Source organism: Pan paniscus, chromosome 1, assembly GCF_029289425.2.
Source record: "Pan paniscus chromosome 1, NHGRI_mPanPan1-v2.0_pri, whole genome shotgun sequence".
NCBI lineage: Eukaryota > Metazoa > Chordata > Mammalia > Primates > Hominidae > Pan > Pan paniscus.
The window spans coordinates 16,153,340-16,171,535 of record NC_073249.2 but is presented as its reverse complement, the minus strand read 5'-3'; the positions used below and the strand labels follow the sequence as shown (position 1 = coordinate 16,171,535).

General features: G+C 39.7%; 1 protein-coding gene across 2 annotated transcripts in view; it reads right to left on the bottom strand.

The window, feature by feature from the left end:
• Nucleotides 1-18,196, bottom strand: part of PCNX2 (pecanex 2) — a 309,377-nt gene that overhangs the window by 52,618 nt on the left and 238,563 nt on the right. For both annotated transcript variants that reach the window (XM_024927813.4, XM_034949151.3), the window contains one exon: nucleotides 15,438-15,653. In XM_024927813.4, coding sequence (XP_024783581.4) covers nucleotides 15,438-15,653 — 216 coding nt within the window. The remainder of the gene's footprint in view (nucleotides 1-15,437; nucleotides 15,654-18,196) is intronic.

The following is an 18,196-nucleotide window of genomic DNA, read 5'->3' as shown; positions in this document are numbered from 1 at the left end:
TGTGACCAAATGAAATAATGTCAAAAAAAGACTTCAAAAAGTTTTTGAATGATTGTCATTTTCAAGAAGGTCACAGTGGGATTCTCACCACCCTCCCTCCCTGCCCCACAAACTTCTCCTGCAGCTTCCACGTCATGGCGGGGAGGAACTTTCTCAGCTCCTTTTCTACCCACACTCATTTTCCGGGGACAGAATCCTAGAACATAAGCTTGAAGGAACATTCAGGTCATCTATTCCCAGCCACCTGCTCTTAGAGGACATCTCTGTATTTGTTAGACCTTGCTATATTTAATTTGTGGAAAGAAAGAATTGTAAGAATTTTATATTTCAGGCTGGGCATGGTGGCTCATGCCTGTAATCCCAGCACTTTGGGAGGCCGAGGGGGTGGATCACCTGAGGTCAGGAGTTCAAGACCAGCCTGGCCAACATAGTGAAACCCCATCTCTACTAAAAATACAAAAATTAGCCAGGTGTGGTGGTGCACACCTGTAGTCCCAGCTACTTGGGAGGCTGAGGCAGGAGAATCGCTTGAACCCAGGAGGCAGAGGTTGCAGAGAGCCAAGATTGCAACACTGCACTCCAGCCTGGGCAACAAGCAAGACTCCATCTCAAAAAAAAAAAATTATATTTGAAGGAGCCTCCTTTTTCTTTAAGATTGCACAATAGAAATAAAATTCATGTAGAGATTTTCTAGGTCTTAAAAGATTTATTTTTCTATCTATTGTATTATAGTTGCAAACTTAAAATTTCTTACTCCAGTTTTAAATACTAGAATTTCTAAGAAATGAGCCCCTAGAGAGAGGTAAAAATGATTTTATTTACTCAACAAAGGAATTCAAGGGACAATCCTTCTCTCGACTGCTGTTTAATTCTGATTCTGATGAATAGGGCTTTCCCTGCCATAGCAAAGACTCACCTTCCGGAGGTTTCAGCTTCCCTGAAACCATCAGGGCCAGACACAGAAAGACTGAGTCTCTCTCTTTGGGAGACACTCTCCACTGTAGGAGCCACGACTACTGCCATCATTACCATCACTAAGAAGCTGTCCTGGACACTTCCTATTCCCTAAGTGTCACACATCCACTTGGTAATCAATCCAGTTTAGATTAATCCAATCTTAAAGACAGGGAAACAGAGTGCTAATAGTATAGTTACATGACTAAGGCCACAGAGAAGAACCAAAACAACGAATAGGATCGGCTTGTTGAACCACTGAATGGGTTCAGTTCTTTATTACCTTAGTGGCAACTTCTCCCCTAGTTCCAGTTTCCAGTCCTTCAGCAACACTGGACCTGTGTGTCTTTTTTATTTTATTTTATGTTTTGTAGAGACGGGGTCTGCCTCTGTCACCCAAGTTGGAGTGCACAGGTGCAATCATAGCTCACTGTCACCTCAAACTCCTGGGTTAAAGTCATTCTCCCACCTCAGCCTCTGGAGTAGCTGGGACCTCAGGCAGGCACAACCACACCTATCTGATTGATTTTCTTTCTTTCTTTTTTTTTTTTAGAGATGGGGTTTCACTATGTTGCCCAGGCTGGTCTTGTACACCTGGCCTCATATAATCCTCCCGGGATTACAGGCATGCACCACCATGCCTGGCCTTGTGTGTCTCTTAAATGTGATACTGGGAACCTAGAAGTGTATTGGTCCAGTATGCAATAGACAAAAAAGACAAAAGTAGGTTCGAATAATTTATAACTTGTTTGATTTTGTGAGCCTAGCACAGATTTTATATTGCAACAGTTTTACATCCCAAGGAGCCTCATATTCTTTAAGATCTGCCCACAGGAATAAAGTTTTTTCTGTGACCTGTCTGGCAAGCCAGATTTTAAATGTGTTATAATACCTTTAAATGAAGCAGCATTGGTTTTTCACAGAATTTTTATTTCACAACACTATGTATTTATGTGACACTTATCAATTTAAAAAGGAATGCTTCAGAGTATCTCATTTGATGTACACATCAACCTGGTTATGCAGATGTAATTTCCAGGGCACTGATTCTCAAAAGAGACTAGTCTTGTGGAAGGGTCTGGTCTTTTGAATTTAAAATCAGTATTCTTCTTTTATCACACACTGTCTAATGAGGCTTGACAAATTACAAGCCAAAGTTTCCTGAATTTATTTATTTTCAACCAGCTCATGGGAGAAAATGAAATTAACCAAATCACTAAGTATACATTGTAACTCACATTGGGCAGTTTAGAAGCATAAGAATAAGAAATGTTTAAATAGATGATAGTTATCGCTGTGAGTGATATGATTTCCCCCTACTCCTGCCCCGTTTACAGATGTGAAAACTAATGCGCTCAACTCTACTCAGAAGAGTCCTTAGAATAAATATTCTAATTAAAGAATATTTAATTTGCAATTGTATTACCTTCTTTTTCTCCCACGAATTTTTGTTTGAGTGCTGAATGTTAAGATATGCAGATCCTGTTCACGTTCAGCAAGAAGCCCTTTTTCTTCCCAGACTTGCTATCTAGACAAACATGGCTTCGTCTCTCCTATTAACAGGTCACACAATATGCAATGAAGAAAAATACGTGGTCAGGGATTCTGAATGGAGAACTCATTATTGTATGGGTAAGTTTGGAACCAAGGGATTTGAAAGATTACTCAATTTATACAGACCTAAGAACTAGGCATTTGCTAATGACCTGAATGTTGTCACAGAGCAGAGAAAATTCTAGATAACTCCAAGATTAGTGGGAAAGCTATTGCTCTGCATGGATTAGCCAGCTATGATAAAGGTTTGGGTTGGATTTGCTTTAGATAAGATTCAGTTACACAGATATTTTTAAATGTCCCCACAGGCCAGTGATTATGGGGTGTTAGCCAAAGTATGAGATGGCTGATAACATTTCACACAGACAGAAACATAAATCCTATTTTTTGATATTTTCCAGACCTGGTGGTAATGTGTAGCTACATCCTGATAATTGTGCCTTTTGCTTTCAATGTTCATTCTACAAGAGCCATCTAGGTTTCATGACTTTAATTAAGTCTTGCAGAATGAACATTGAAAGCAAAATTGCTAAGACAGCCAATAATTCAAACAGCTGAGCTGCTAGAAGTGACCTACAAAGGTGCTACCATAATAGCCTTTAAGAATGAATTCTGGTAAAACCAACTTTTATTTGTTTAATTTCAACAACCAAAAATACTTTCTGAAAATGTTTAATCACTTTTTTTCTTTCATATTCTCTCCTTATTTAACCCACCTTCCTCCCTCTGTTCCTTCCCTCTCAAGCAGGGAGTCTACGGATAGGCCGTGGACCTTGGCGTCAGTCACATCTAGGTGTTCATGCTCCTCTACCACTGGTGACTGTGTGGCCATGGGCACCTTACTTAAATTCATTCACTCAGATTCTCATGTCGACAGTCGGGTAATAGCACCTACTTACTTTATAGAGCTGTTATAAGCAATATTTTGATAATATAAGTAAAGAAACTAATATGGTACCTGGCATGTAATTGGTGTTCAAGAAACTTGCAACTGTCTACCTTCTAATCCAACCAATATTTACTGGGCATCCTACCATGAGCCAGTCAGTGCACTGGGGAGAGTTACATGAATAAGCCATGAAGCCCCAGGCTTTGAAAGGCTCACAGTCTAATAGAGTCTGACTTAGTTAATTTTTCATCGTCTGCAGTAATAAAAAAACCTCAATGCATAAACTTTGTGAGGCTATTGAAAACAAACTGGCTTTGGTTTTCAAATTATTATTTATTGTGTTGTTATCAAGAAAACATGTATTGATTGCCAACCATGTGGTCACATACCTGACACTAAGGATAAGGCCCTGACCTCAGAGATTCATGATGAACACAAACACTCAAACACAAATATAACTTTCATCACAACTTTATTTTAAATAAAAGAACAAAGTAATCTCTATTATTTTTTGTTTGAACTATTAGATGAGCAAAAACTGTAAATATTTGATTGATGGAAATGTAGAAAATATATACAAATGCCGTATCACATATCACAAGGAAATACTGAGAAATGAGTAAGTTGAGGAAAGGTAGTTACATAAATAATTAAAAAGGCAAATGCCCATATGACACCATGCATTTACGGTATCATTGTTTTTCTCCTGCTTTCCAAAAACTTGTCTTATTAGATGACTCTTTTCTATTTCCTAAGACCTACCTCCTCTGAGACTATTTCTGGAAAACAGATCTCACCATGAGAAAAATGTAGCAGCCTTACACTAATAAGGATTGTGCACACATACCTCCATGCCTAGATCAACTTCGTTGCAGTTGCCTCAAAGCTTTCCACGCACATGACCCAGCTTTAGATTACAGGATTGTCTTCATCCTCCCACGAGCGAATGCTGCTTTACCGCATGCAGTTCACGTCATTTGCTATGGGAAGCCCAGGATTCCCTGCAGTCTAATTTCCTTGCCTCTCTATAAATTACATTTTCTGATTCCAACTTAACTGTCCCACCCATCCAAATCTCACAATCCTTTCACACATGTCTCCCACCACTTGGTCAGCACTGGAAAACAGCCTCGTGTTTCTCATTGATGCTCTCAGACCATTCTCTCACCCTAACCCCATGCTCCATCTCATTGCCATCTCCTATGGCCTCTCTGGTCATTCCCACTCCTTCTGTAAAGATTGTGGCTCTGGCTCAGTCACTCTCTCCACCACGCCTCCTGCCGTCACTCCTGGGGATGTCAATATACATAGAGATGCTCTTTCCAACATCCTGGTGCCCAGTCCAATCTCTACCCCTGCAATGATCTCTACCCCTGCCATGATCTCATCTTCCACTGAACCTCAGCCAGTCATTCCCACAGTGATAACCCTAGACTTTGATTATCAAAAAATTGCTTTCCCTCTAAAGATATCAGTTTGACATATCCCATTTTCCAGTAACCACTTCATTTTTCCAGTTCATTTCCTCTAATCTTTCAACTTCAACAATCTTTGCACCCTTCCCAGATCCACAATTCATTAGTCCTGTTTCTTCCCTCTTTCACACCCTCACTTCCCTTCATCCTCAGCTTACACTCCATGGCCAAGTATTATAATCATTGTCACAACCTTACATATTAAATACATTCTCAGCTTCTTGACACTCACTTGGTTCAACCCAGTCTTGGTTAACTCTAAGTCTGCCCTTCCATGCCTACATCCACAATGTTGAATGTGGCTTAGAGAAAACCACACAGTAATTAATCTTTACAGATCTCTCTTTAAAATAATGATCACTAACCTCAAGTGAGTGTTTCATGCTGCCCAGCATTCATACTACAGGTTGAACACCCCAAATTCAAAAATCCAAAATCTTAAATGCTCCAAAATCCAAAACCTTTTGAGCACTGACGTGATGCCACAAGTGAAAAATTCCACACCTGACCTCTTGTGATGGGTCACAGTCAAAATGTGGGTGCACAGCCTACAGTTTCTTCAGTGTCCCCAAGGAGAAAACAACCCTCTCGGCCATTTATAAAAGTCACCCAGCAGAAGGCCTCCTCATCCCTAGAGGACCCACTTCTTGGTCTGTCAACTGCTTCTGATGTTTCTTCCCACCTAAATAAATAAAATTCAGTGCACACTAACCTTTTAATAAAACCCAGCACTCTGGGTGGAGACTGGGAGCCTGCAGCTGTCTGCTGCTGCTCTTGCCTAACAGCAGATCCAGGTATTCTGGTGATGTCACTGAATGGCACAGTTACCCCAGACACAGTATTTATTCACTATATTAATGGTGTGTCACGTTTTTTACTGTTAAGTCCTTATGTGTGAATAATTACAAGAAAATAAATGGTTATCAGTAGCACATAAATTCAGAGTCAGGAATGATGGTGATTCCAAACAACCACAGATTGCCCACATAGGTGGCCGAGATAGTGACACCTTTGCTGTCTGATGCTTCATTGTACACAAGTTTTGTTTCCTGCACAAAATTATTAAAAATATTGCATAAAATTGCCTTCATGCTATGGATATAGGGTTTATAAGAAACATAAATGCATTTTGTGTTTAGACTTGGGTCCCGTCCCCAAGATATTTCATTATGTATAGGCAAATATTCCAAATCAAAAAGTTCAAAATCCAAAACACTTCTGGTCCCACGTATTTCAAATAAAGAATATTCGTCACTAGAAGTCCAATGCGCTATCCATTGCGCGACAGAGCCACCCGAATTTGTATCAATCATTCATTATGGTACCAGACAACAGAAATAGGATGTGCCATGGACCTTGATCATTCTTTTGGGCTATCCAAGATCTACGTCCCTATTCTAGGTTTGGGCAATTTTGTACTGCACCAGAACTACCCCCGTTATTTTTTGTTCACCAAAGCCTTTTACTTTTTCTCCTGGGTACTCAGCTAGATAGCATTTCCTAGCCTCTTTTGTAGTCATGTCAATTGTGGACAGCAGAATGTACAAGGAAATGATGTATCCCAATCATTGGGAAGCTTGTTAGGCCAAGTTCATAACAATCTTCCATGCAATCTTCCACTTTCTGCCAGCTTGGTATTGAAGTCCAAGGTGGTCTTGAAAGCAATGTGCTAGGAAATAGGTGGAGCTTCTATTTGCCTGAATCCTTGGTAGTGCAGAATGAAACCATCCCCTTCCCCACTACCTCCACTCACTGACTGGACTTTACATGAATGTGTAACAGACATCTGTTGTATCAGCCACTGAAATTTGGGGCCTAATAGTTACAGCAGCTAGCATTACTTCAATTAATCTACCCATTTTGTGACTCTCAGGGATAGGCAGTCACCACCTCCCATTATAGAAACTAGAGAGTCAGACACTTTCTTTCCCAGGCTCCCTTCCATCTAGAGCACACACATGAAATCTTGGCTTTGTGAATCTGTTAAACCCACATCAGACATTGACTAATGAGCTGGAGACACAAAGAAGCAGGGTCATGCGGAATGCATTCTGGAAGGGAGGTGTTCATCCAGTTTCTGGGGGCAGCTGCGGTGGCAGTAGCAGTGTCCAGTGTCCAGGCTCATGGTATCAATGACATGATGCCAGTGTCTGGATTCAACAGCCAAGAAGTGACTCCTTCACAGCTGCGGTGTGATTTTAGACTTGGTCCTTGTCCAATAGCTGCAAAGCCTGCTTTGCTAGCCTTCTCAGAAGTCTGTGCCCTTTGCAACATCTTCCAACAAATCCTTCTTCTACTTAAGTTAGCTAGATTTGATTTTTGTAGCTCACAACCAAGAACTCTTATTGACACAAATGTATCCCTTTCAGGGAGAGGAAGACAGGATACTTTCTTGGTCCACAGCCTTGGGGAGCTTGCCTCCTCTCTGGAGTGTATTTCTCATTTTCTGAGAAAAAGTCAGAATCTATCCTGTGAACATTTCATGTTTCCACTGATGGCTTCGGTAGACTTCAGGAGGGAGAACAAGCCCATCTATATTTTGACTGCCTCAGGTTGGGGTGAAGTAGATTAAATTTGACCAAAATAAAGCCATTATTTTGGAAAACAGGAAACTGAAAAGGAAAATGCTGAAAAGAAAACTCTAAAAAATATCCATGGAGGTAAAATAAAACAGACCTTCCCTAGGAATACTGTACTATATGTTGCAAAGAGACATAAAACAGAACAGCCATTTTAGGTTAACTGGATTCTTCCCACAATAAAAGCATAATTTAGGTTTTGTCAAGCTATGTGCTCTTTTAAAGTCCCTGTGTCCCCAACTACAACTGAACTGGGTTTAAAAAAATGTATTATTTAAGAGTGAGTGGTACTGGGGCAAGGGAACTATCATTTTTTTCTCAAGACGTTGCTATGGTGCCAAAGTGACCCTTATAGCCAGGTTATATTCCTACTGTGGCTGGCAGGAAGAAGGAATATCAATGAGCAATAGCAGAGATCCTCCTGGGCAGTCTAGTCTCACATAATCTCTGCCTCTATCTTGCGGATGGCTACATCTGTCAGTTCTGAGCCTCCTTCTGTATTTCATCTGATGAAGTTCAAGGAGTCTGGTATGTTGTTGTAATATTGACAAATAATGCCTCCCTGTAATCATACCACTGTGCAAATGAGGCAGAACCACTTTTTCTATCACCAGAATCTGAGCTGTCCTTGGGAATGGCTTTTACCACCAGAATGTGGCAGAAATGACATGGTGCCTGTCCAGGAAGCTGGGCTGTAAGAATCCTTGAAGTGTTCAGATTTCCCCTTTTCAAACCCGAACACTACCTGGCTGTGAAGATGCCTAGTCTGGCCTCTGGGAGACTGAGTGGTACCATGGAGGAGATACAAGGCTCCAAGTTTGGCAGCCAGCCTCTAGACCTCCCAGCCTGGCTCATCTACCTGCTGAATGAAACTGTTCAAGTGGCCCAGGTGACAGCAGCAGCAGAACCACTGGCCAGCCCATGAAACAGTGGGAAATAGTACAGCATTGCTATCCTAAACCACGAAGTTCTGTGGTGGCTGGTTTTGCCTCAAGATATAATTGATCTAAGATGAGACCAGAACATTTATTGTGCTAGATTAAGAAGCGCTGCTTGTGATGAGGAGCTGACAGACAGAAAAAGCACTGCAAAATTCTAAGATCTCATTAACTTGGACCCTTTAAACTCAAAGATTGGTTAAGTTTGCTAAAGAAGCTAAAAATGGCACAGAACTTGTGATAGAAACTACAACTCATAATTCAACTAGGTTAGCTCTAAAAGATTTTACCTTAAATTCCAGAAAAAACTGAAAAGCTTTCATCAAAAAAGGAGCAGGGGTCACTGTTCTTATATCAGATAAAACAGACTTTAAACCAACAACAGTAAAACAGGACAAGGAAGGGTATTACATAATGATAAAGTGTTCAATTCAACAAGACTTAACTATCCTAAATATATATGCACCCAACATTGGAGCACCCAGATTCATAAAACAAGTACTTATAGAACTACGAAAAGACTAAGACAGCCACACAATACAGAATTATGGTGGAGGACTTCAACACCCCATTGGCAGCATTAGACAGATCACCGAGGCGGAAAACTAACAAAGAAATTCTGGACTTAAATTTGACACTTGACCAATTGGACCTAATAGAAATCTATAGAATACTCCACCCATCAACCACAGAATATACATTCCTCATCTGTAAATGGAACATACTGCAAGATCAACCACATGCTCAGCCATAAAGCAAGTCTCAATAAATTAAAAAAAAATGGAAATAATATCATCCATATTCTTGGACCACAGTGGGATAAAAATAGAAATCAATACCAAGAAGAACTCTTAAAACCACATACTTACATGGAAATTAAACAACTTGTTCCTGAATGACTTTTGGGTAAACAACAAAATTAAGGCAAAAAAAAAAAAAAAATCCTTTTAAATGAATAAAAACAGGCTGCGCATGGTGGCTCACACCTGGAATCCCAGCACTTTGGGAGGCCAAGGCAGGCGGATCACTTGAGGTCAGGAGTTCGAGACCAGCCTGGCCAACATGGTGAAACCCCGTCTCTACTAAAAATATAAAAAATAGCTGAGTGTGGTGGCACACACCTATAAACCCAGCTACTTGGGAGGCTGAGGCAGGAGAATCACTTGAACCTGGGAGGCAGATGTTGCAGTGAGCCAAGATTGTGCCACTGCACTCAGCCTGGCCAACAGAGTGAGACTCTGTCTTATAAACAAATAAATAAATAAAAACAGAGACACAACATACCAAAATTTCTGGGATGTGGTAAAAGCAGTGTTAACAGAAAAGTTCATAGTGCTAAATGCCTACCTCTAAAAGTTAGAAATATCTCAATTTAATGATGTAACATCACACCTAAAGGAACTAGAAAAACAATAACAATCTAACCCCAAAGCTAGCAGAAGAAAGAACTGAAATCAGAGCAGAACTGAACAAAATTGAGACCCCAAAATCCATACAAAGAGTCAACAAAACCAAAAGTTGATTTGAAAGGATAAAGAAGATTGATAGACCACTAACTAGAATAACAAAGAAAAAGAGAGATGATCCAAATAAGCACAATCAATCAAAAATGACAAAGATGACCTTACAATTGATCCTAAAAGAATACAAAAGATCTTCAGAGACTATTATGCATACCTCTATGCATACAAACTAGAATATCTAGATGAAATGGCTAAACTCCTGGAAACACACACTCTTCCAAGATTGAATCAGGAAGAAATTGAAACCCTAAACAGACCAATATTGAGTTCTGAAATTGAATATGTAATAAAAAACTTACCAGAGGGATTCACAACTGAATTCTATCAGACATAAGAAGAAGAGCTAGTACCAATTCTACTGAAACTATACCAAAAAACTGAGGAGGAGGGACTCCTCCCTAATGCATTCTATGAAGCATCACCCTGATACCAAAATCTGGCAGAAACACAACAAAAAAAGAAAATGACAGGCCAATATCCCTGATGAATATAGATGCAAAAATCTTCAGCAAACTACTAGTAAACCAAATTAGGCAGCACATCAGAGTTAATTCACTATGATCAAGTCGGCTTCATTCCTAGGATGCAAGGTTGGGTCAACATATACAAGTCAATATATGTGATTCATCACATAAACAGAATTAAAAACAAAAACCACATGATCATATCACTAGACATGAAAAAAACCTTTCAATAAAATTCAACATCCCTTCACGGTAAAGACCCTCAAGAAATGAAGGATAGAAGGAATACACCTCAAAATAATAAGACTCATCTATGACAAACAAATGGCTGGAAGCATTCCCCTTGAAACCAGAACAAGACAAGGATGCCCACTCTTATCACTCCTATTCAACATAGTACTGGAAGTCCTAGCCAGAGCAGCCAATCCAGAGAAATAAATAAAAGACATCCAAATAGAAAAAGAAGTCAAAATATCTCTCTTCACTGATCATATGATTGTATAGTCAGAGAACCCTTAAAGACTCTGCCAAAAGCCTCCCGGAATTGATAAAATAACTTCAGGAAAGTTTCAGGATACAAAATCCATGTACAAAACTTAGTAGCATTCCTACACACTAGTAACATTCAAGCTGAGAGCCAAATCAAAAACACAATCTCATTTACAATAGACACACACACACACAAATACCTAAGAATACATATAACCAAAAAGGAAAAGATCTCTACAAAGAGAACTACAAAAACACTGTTGAAAAATATTATGGATGACACAAACAAATGGGAAAACATTCCTTGCTCATGGATTGGAAGAATCAACATAGGAGCTGAACAATGAGAACACATGGACACAGGGAGGGGAACATCACACACTGGGGCCTGTCATGGGGTGGGGGTCTAGGGGAGGGATAGCATTAGGAGAAATACCTAATGTAGATGATGGGTTGATGGGTGCAGCAAACCATCATGGCATGTGTATATCTATGTAACAAACCTGCATGTTCTGCACATGTATCCCAGAAATTAAAGTATAATTTAAAAAAATGACCATACTGCCCAAAGCAGTCTATAGACTCTATTCCCATCAAACTACCAATGTCATTTTTCACAGAGCTAGAAAAAAACTATTCTAAAATCCATATTGAACCAAAAAAAAAGCCCAAGTAGCAAAAGCAATCCTAAACAAAAGGAACAAATCCAGAGGCATCAATTACCCAACTTCAAACTATACTCTAAGCCTATAGTAACCAAAACAGCATGGTAGTGGTACAAAAACAGACACATAGACCAATGGAACAGAATAGCAAACCCGGAAATAAAAAGTCACACACCTGTAGCCATCTGATCTTTGACAAAGTCAACAAAAATAAGCAATGGGGAAAGGGCTCCCTGTTCAATAAATGGTGCTGGGATAGCTGGCTAGCCATGTGCAGAAGAATGAAACAGGACCCTACCTTTCACCATATACAAAAATTAACCCAAGATTGATTAAAGATTTAAATGTAAGACCTCAAACTATAGGAGGAAAACCTAGAAAACATTATTCTGGACATGGGCCTTAGGAAAGAATTTATGACTAAGTCTTCAAAAGCAATTGCAAAAAAACAAAAATGGGCAAATGAGACCTAATTAAACTAAAGAGCTTCTGCACAGCAAAAGAAACTATCAATAGAATAAAAGACAACCTACATAATTGGAGATAATATTCCCAAACTATGTAACTGACAAAGGTCTAATATCCAGAATGTATAAGGGAATTAAACAATCAAACAAGCAAAAAATAAATAACCCCATTAAAAAATGGGTAAAAGATATGAACAGATACTTCTCAAAAGAAGACATACAAGTGGCCAACTAACACATGAAAAAAATGCTCAGCATCACTAATCATCAGAGAAATGAAAATCAAAACCACAATGAGATACCACCTCACATTAATCAGAATAGCTATTATTAAAAAGTAAACACAAAACACAAAACACAAAACAATAGATGCTGGTGAGGCTGCAGAGAAAAGGGAACATTTATACACTGTTGATGGGAATGTAAATTAGTCTAGCCACTGTGGAAAGCAGTTTGGAGATTTCTCAAAGCACTTTAAATCAGAACTACCTTTCAACTCAGCAATCCCATTACTGGGTATATATACTCAAATAAAATAAATCGTTATGCCAAACAGACACATGCACTCATATGTTCACTGCAGCACTATTCACAATAGCAATGACATGGAATCAACCTAGGTGCCCATCAACAGTAGACTGGATAAAGAAAATGGGGGTACATATACACCATGGAATACTATGCAGCCATAAAGAAAAATAAAATCATGTCCTTTGCAGCAACGTAGATGCAGTTGGATGCCATTATCCTAAGCAAATTAATGCAGGAATAGAAAACCAAATACCAGATGTTCTCACTTATAAAAGGGAGCTAAACGTTTGGTACTAATGGACATAAAGAAGGCAACAATAGACACTGGGGACTAGTAGACATTGTAGGTAGAAAAGGGGACAAAGGTTGAAAAACTGTTGAGTCCTATGAGCAGTACCTCAGTGATGGGACCAATCATACCTCATATCTCAGCATCACACAATATATCCATGTAACAAACCTGCATATGTACCCCCTAAATCTAAAATGAAAGTTGAAATTATATTTAAAAAGGAATATACTAAAATAAAAGAACTTTTAAGAAAAGCTCTCAAAAGAGCTGAGATTCAGAAATTCAGAGAGCAGGACAGTTCTATTGTATTATTGCACTGAAGACACTTATTTCCACCATCTCTCGTGACATTTTCTGGCATCTGTGCTAAATGTAGGGGAAATATCCCTTCCGTGATTACTCTATAGAGTTTTATCACTAGTTCCCTGTTCAATAACCTTCTCCAAACTAAGCCCCCTAAATTAGATTCTTAAAATTCAGAAAAGTGCACGGAATGCACACCTAAAACACAGAACCTACCACTCTAGAAAAAAAATTTCGTATACATTTATTTAGGAATGTGAAAAGGCATGGATATTCACAAAACCAATGCTAGAGATTCTCATCCAAAGAACCGAGATAACTGATCATCTTTAGATAATGGTGTTCAATCTGGGAAAACATGACAACTTGTTTTTGGCTAAAAGATGTCCTTTTGTCACAGTGAGGGTTTGAACAGGTATGAATTGGCTCCTGCTCACCTTTCTAGCATTACCTATAACCACTTCCAAACTACCTGCTGAGAACTACATCGGATGACTTGGTGCTTCTTTGTCATCACATCTGCTGCTCCTTAGCAGGTAAGGCCCTTCCTCTTTCTCCTCCATTGAGCTGACCCAGACTCCAACCTGACACCAGTGCCTCTCCTCTGGTCCTTAACCTGGCCCTTGCAGGACACTGTCATAACACTCATTTCATGCGATACTCATTTCACATGAGCTCCTTCCATACCTGTCTTCTCTGTGAGGCTCCCAGCATCTTAAGGTGGGGGCTTCACTTCTGTATTCTTGGTACCTACACTAGTGCATGACATGTAATCAGTGCCAAATAAATGTCTCCTGAATAACTAAGAGACTGTATGTACTAGCTACTTGCACATTCACCTGAATGCCTCCACCACCAGACCAAAAAGTCCTTCCAGGCTTCCCTGTTTTAGTAAACACACCTCTGCCCATGCAGACACTCGATCTAGAAACTTGGGGGGCACACAGAGCCTCCCCTCTCACTCACCCCTAACAGCTAGCCCTTCTGATTCCACCTCCCAGTCTCTGGGCACTTCCCTGTCTCTGCCATCATCTGCTTGGGTGTCCACAATGCAGTCCTAAATGGTTTCCCTGCTTCTACTTTTGTCTTCCCCCAGTATATTCTCCACACAGCCACCAGACCAATCTCTTAAAGTGTAGAGAGGGTCAACCATTCCCTCCTCCAGAGTCCCTACATGGTTCCCCATAACATAGAGAATAACATATAGTCCCTGACACTGGCGGGGAGATCTCACATTACTGGGCTTCCAGCTGCCTCATGTCAAGTTGCCGCAAGCGCTGGTCAGCCCTAGTCACTTGAGTCCTCCCAGATGCCAGGAATGCTCTGAGATGCTGCCTGACTCATGCATTTAGCAGGTATCAGTTCCTGCACTGGGGACATTCTTCCTCCTGCTCTCCTCTCGAGGCCTTCTTTGACCATCCCATTGAACGTGGCACCTCCTCACCCTCATCCTCTGCAGTGACTTTGGGTTCCAGAACCCTATTTACTTCTTTCATAGCACTTGCTCCAAGCTATAATAAGTTTGTCTGTTTACTTGTTTACTTTAGGTGTCTCTCACTGGGGGTAAGCTTCATGGTGATAAGACTCTTTTATGTCACGTGTCCATTGCATCTCCAGTATTGAAACACTGCCTGATACAGAGGAGATGTTCAGAAAACACGCAATGAGTAAAGGAATAAACAACATAGGAGAAGGCAACAGGTACATCACTTATGCCACTTTCTGCATCCCACGTAACTCCAGCTCCTCATTTGCGGGAAAACTGGAGTTATACTTTCAAGATTCAGGCAGACTCAATAACCATAAAGCAATGAGGATTCATGAAGTGCCTTCTACATGATCTCATTTAAACCACACAGCAACATTATAAGGCAGCCATTCTCATTATTATTATTTTGCAGATAGGAAAGAAAAGCTCTAAGACCTTAAATGATTTGCACACAACAGATCCCAACACCTGTGACCCACAGAACAAGGTCGGACTGACTCCATTTGGAGCCCCAAATGATGTTCCCCACAACCTCCTGTGGCTTCTGAGTTTTTCCCGGAAGGATTAAAATCAATATCCTGATTTGCTAATAAAACCAATGTCCTGGTTTGCTAATCCACAAGTTTACATGCCATTCTATGTTTTATGTTTTTATTCCTTCAGATGACTATAGTTTATTTATATCAAGGTAGTGGTGGCAAGCTCACTTTCAGTAGGAAGACATTAAGTTTTTCCTGTTTAACAGTGACTTCTTCCTAAAGTTTTGCTTGATAATTAACTCAAGCAACCAACTTTCAACAGTTTCTACAATGAAGAAATTCTTACCTCGGAATTCCAGTCCTCGAAGTTGAAAGGTGACAAGACCATTTCCAATTTCAATCAGGTGAACAAAGGCATTGAGGTCATCTGAAGCCAAAATAAAGCAATCGCCAGAGCTGTAGTTGCCCCAACGTCCAAGAACTAAGTCTCCACAGAGGGACTCCTGGAGGGTCCTTGTCAAGTGTTCATAAAAAATGGAATTGAGATTGTTGTCATCATTCCCTAAAGGCAGACAAGAAATATGATCAGTGAATGCCTACTCCTTGCTGTGTATCCAGACCTAGGAAACAGTGAGTTGTCATCTGATTAAGGGTAAAATCAGACTCTTTTTATACATAAAAGAGGAAAGATCTGTTCTTCCCACATTTTAGTGGATTATATGAGACCCTCCAATTTTTTCCCTCAATATTCTCTCTGTATAATTTATAGGCAATAAGCAGCATCGATTTATATATATGTGCTATAATATATAATACAAACAATCATTGCTAGTATTATTTGTTAAATACAAATAAATATTTGACATATTATATAACATATAAGTTATTATACTATATATAAATGGATACCATTTGTTCTTAAACTATATATAAATTAAAAATTCAGGTTTATTGAAGAATAATTTGTGTAGGGTAAAATTCATCCATTTTAGTGTACTATTCTATGAGTCTTGAAAAATGCACATAGTCATATAACCAGCGCTTAGAATAATGCATTCATCTGTTGTATATACGAGTGTGTTCTGTTTCACCTTTGAGTAGTATCCCTCTGTATGCATGTGCTACAGTTTGTTTATCCATTCATCTGCTGAAGGACACTTGGGTTGTTTCCAGTTTTGGTGATTATGGGTAAAACCACTACCAAGAGTCATGAACAGGAGTTTGTGTGAATATGACTCTCCCCATTTCTCTTGAGTAAATGCTTAGGAGCAGGACTGCTGTTCTCCAAAGTGGCTGTACCCTATTTGCATTTCCCCAGCAGTGATTGAGAGCTCTAATTCTGCATCCTTGCCAGGACTTGGAATTGTCCATTGTTGCTTGTTTGTTTAACTTTGGCCATTTTAATTGGGTGGATAATGACATCCAAGGAAGGGTGAAGGAGGAAGCAGCAAAGAAGATGGAATGATGGAATACCTTGCTTCCCGGTGGACAGCCAGGGGTGCGTGTTGAGTGGGGGTGAAATTAGGAGTGAGTAGTGCATTTCCTATATCCTCCCTGCTGAGCCCTGACTCTTTTCCCTCCTTTCATGGGATCTCTCAAGATGAGGGATATAAGATTTTTTAAAGAGAAGATTGGATAACATGGGAAGTCTTCGTGGTCTGTGGTCCTGTGGGTGGAGTAAGCATTGGGAGAAGCCTAGGAAAAATGTTCACGTTCACGACTTTTATTCTAGGAGTAGCTTTTCTTTGGGAGAGGAAATTATGGCTCTGGAAAGCCATAGGCATAGTTGTCCCAAACAGGAAACGCCTAAAGCAAAACTCAATGCTCCCTCCTGGATCGTCTATTTGAGTGGAGACAGACATTCGGGGAGGACAGGGATGAAGACTGCAGATCTGACCGAAGCATCCCTGCTTTGTATCCATGGGAACTGGGGCACAGTCAGGGTGCGGAAGGCAGGGAGTGGTACAAGAAGGTGAAGATGCCCCAAGTGCGCTTACATAAGGAAGAACACCAATCCACCTCTAAGAAATCTACAGAATAACACTATCAAATTATGAGTATCTTTGCTGGCCACTCATGACAGTTGAAAGCTGAATCAAAACTAGAGCATTTATAACTTAATTATGATTAATGGAAAGAAACTGTTCTGTGGGCTGACTCATGCCATGTAGTCTAATAAAGTATCAGTATGCTTAATCTTCTATGCAGATGAAGCCTCCTTGACCTGCACTGTATTCATTTTCTCTAATGAAGCAGCACGCATCCTGAGACACTAATTAAAGACACCTTTCAGTCTCTGGCACTTTGAAAGGAAAGGCCTGAATGAGAGAATTAGCCTTTGCTTAATTGTTCAAACTGTTCAATGTTTAAATAAAACAAAACAATTGAAATCACTAAAAGTAGAGATTCAACTCAGGGCATCTTTTTAGAACACATTGACCACACATTTGCATAATTAGATTAAAATGAGACAGCAACTATGATTAACTAACAGCACAATGTGCTTGGGAAACCGTCCCTCTGCCTTGTATCAATAGCCTTGTAACATCACAGTCCCACAGCTGCACCTCAGAGATATCAGTACCTCTCCTCCCTCATTGTACTGACATAAAGTTCAACAAAAAATAAGCCTCTCTCTCCAGGTATCTCAAATTTCGAATTTTGATTTCGAATTAATCATGTAGATGCAATTCAAATATAGATAATGAGCACGATACAATTGTTCCTAGACAGATTTTGGGTCATAAAGAAGGGAGTGAGGAGGATAAAAATAGAGAACAGTTAAAATTTGCATTCTAATATGAGGAAAGAAGAAATAGAATGGTTAAAAAAGGAGATTGATTATGGAAAGGAAAAAGTAAAATAATTTTCTAGCAGGTACATACTTTCATAGCTTAATGTTGACCAAAGTTTCTGAAACCTTCTAGATCCTGGATCATGGAATGCTTTGCCTTTAAGGATATTATCATGCTGATGTTTTCCAAAGAATTTTTTTTCCTAAAAGACGAATCTCAAGGTTTATAGTCTGTGTTTGAGGTTTACTGCACACGAACTAAAATGTCTTGATTAACAGGGGTATCCAATACTGAGCAAGGTCCTAATCAA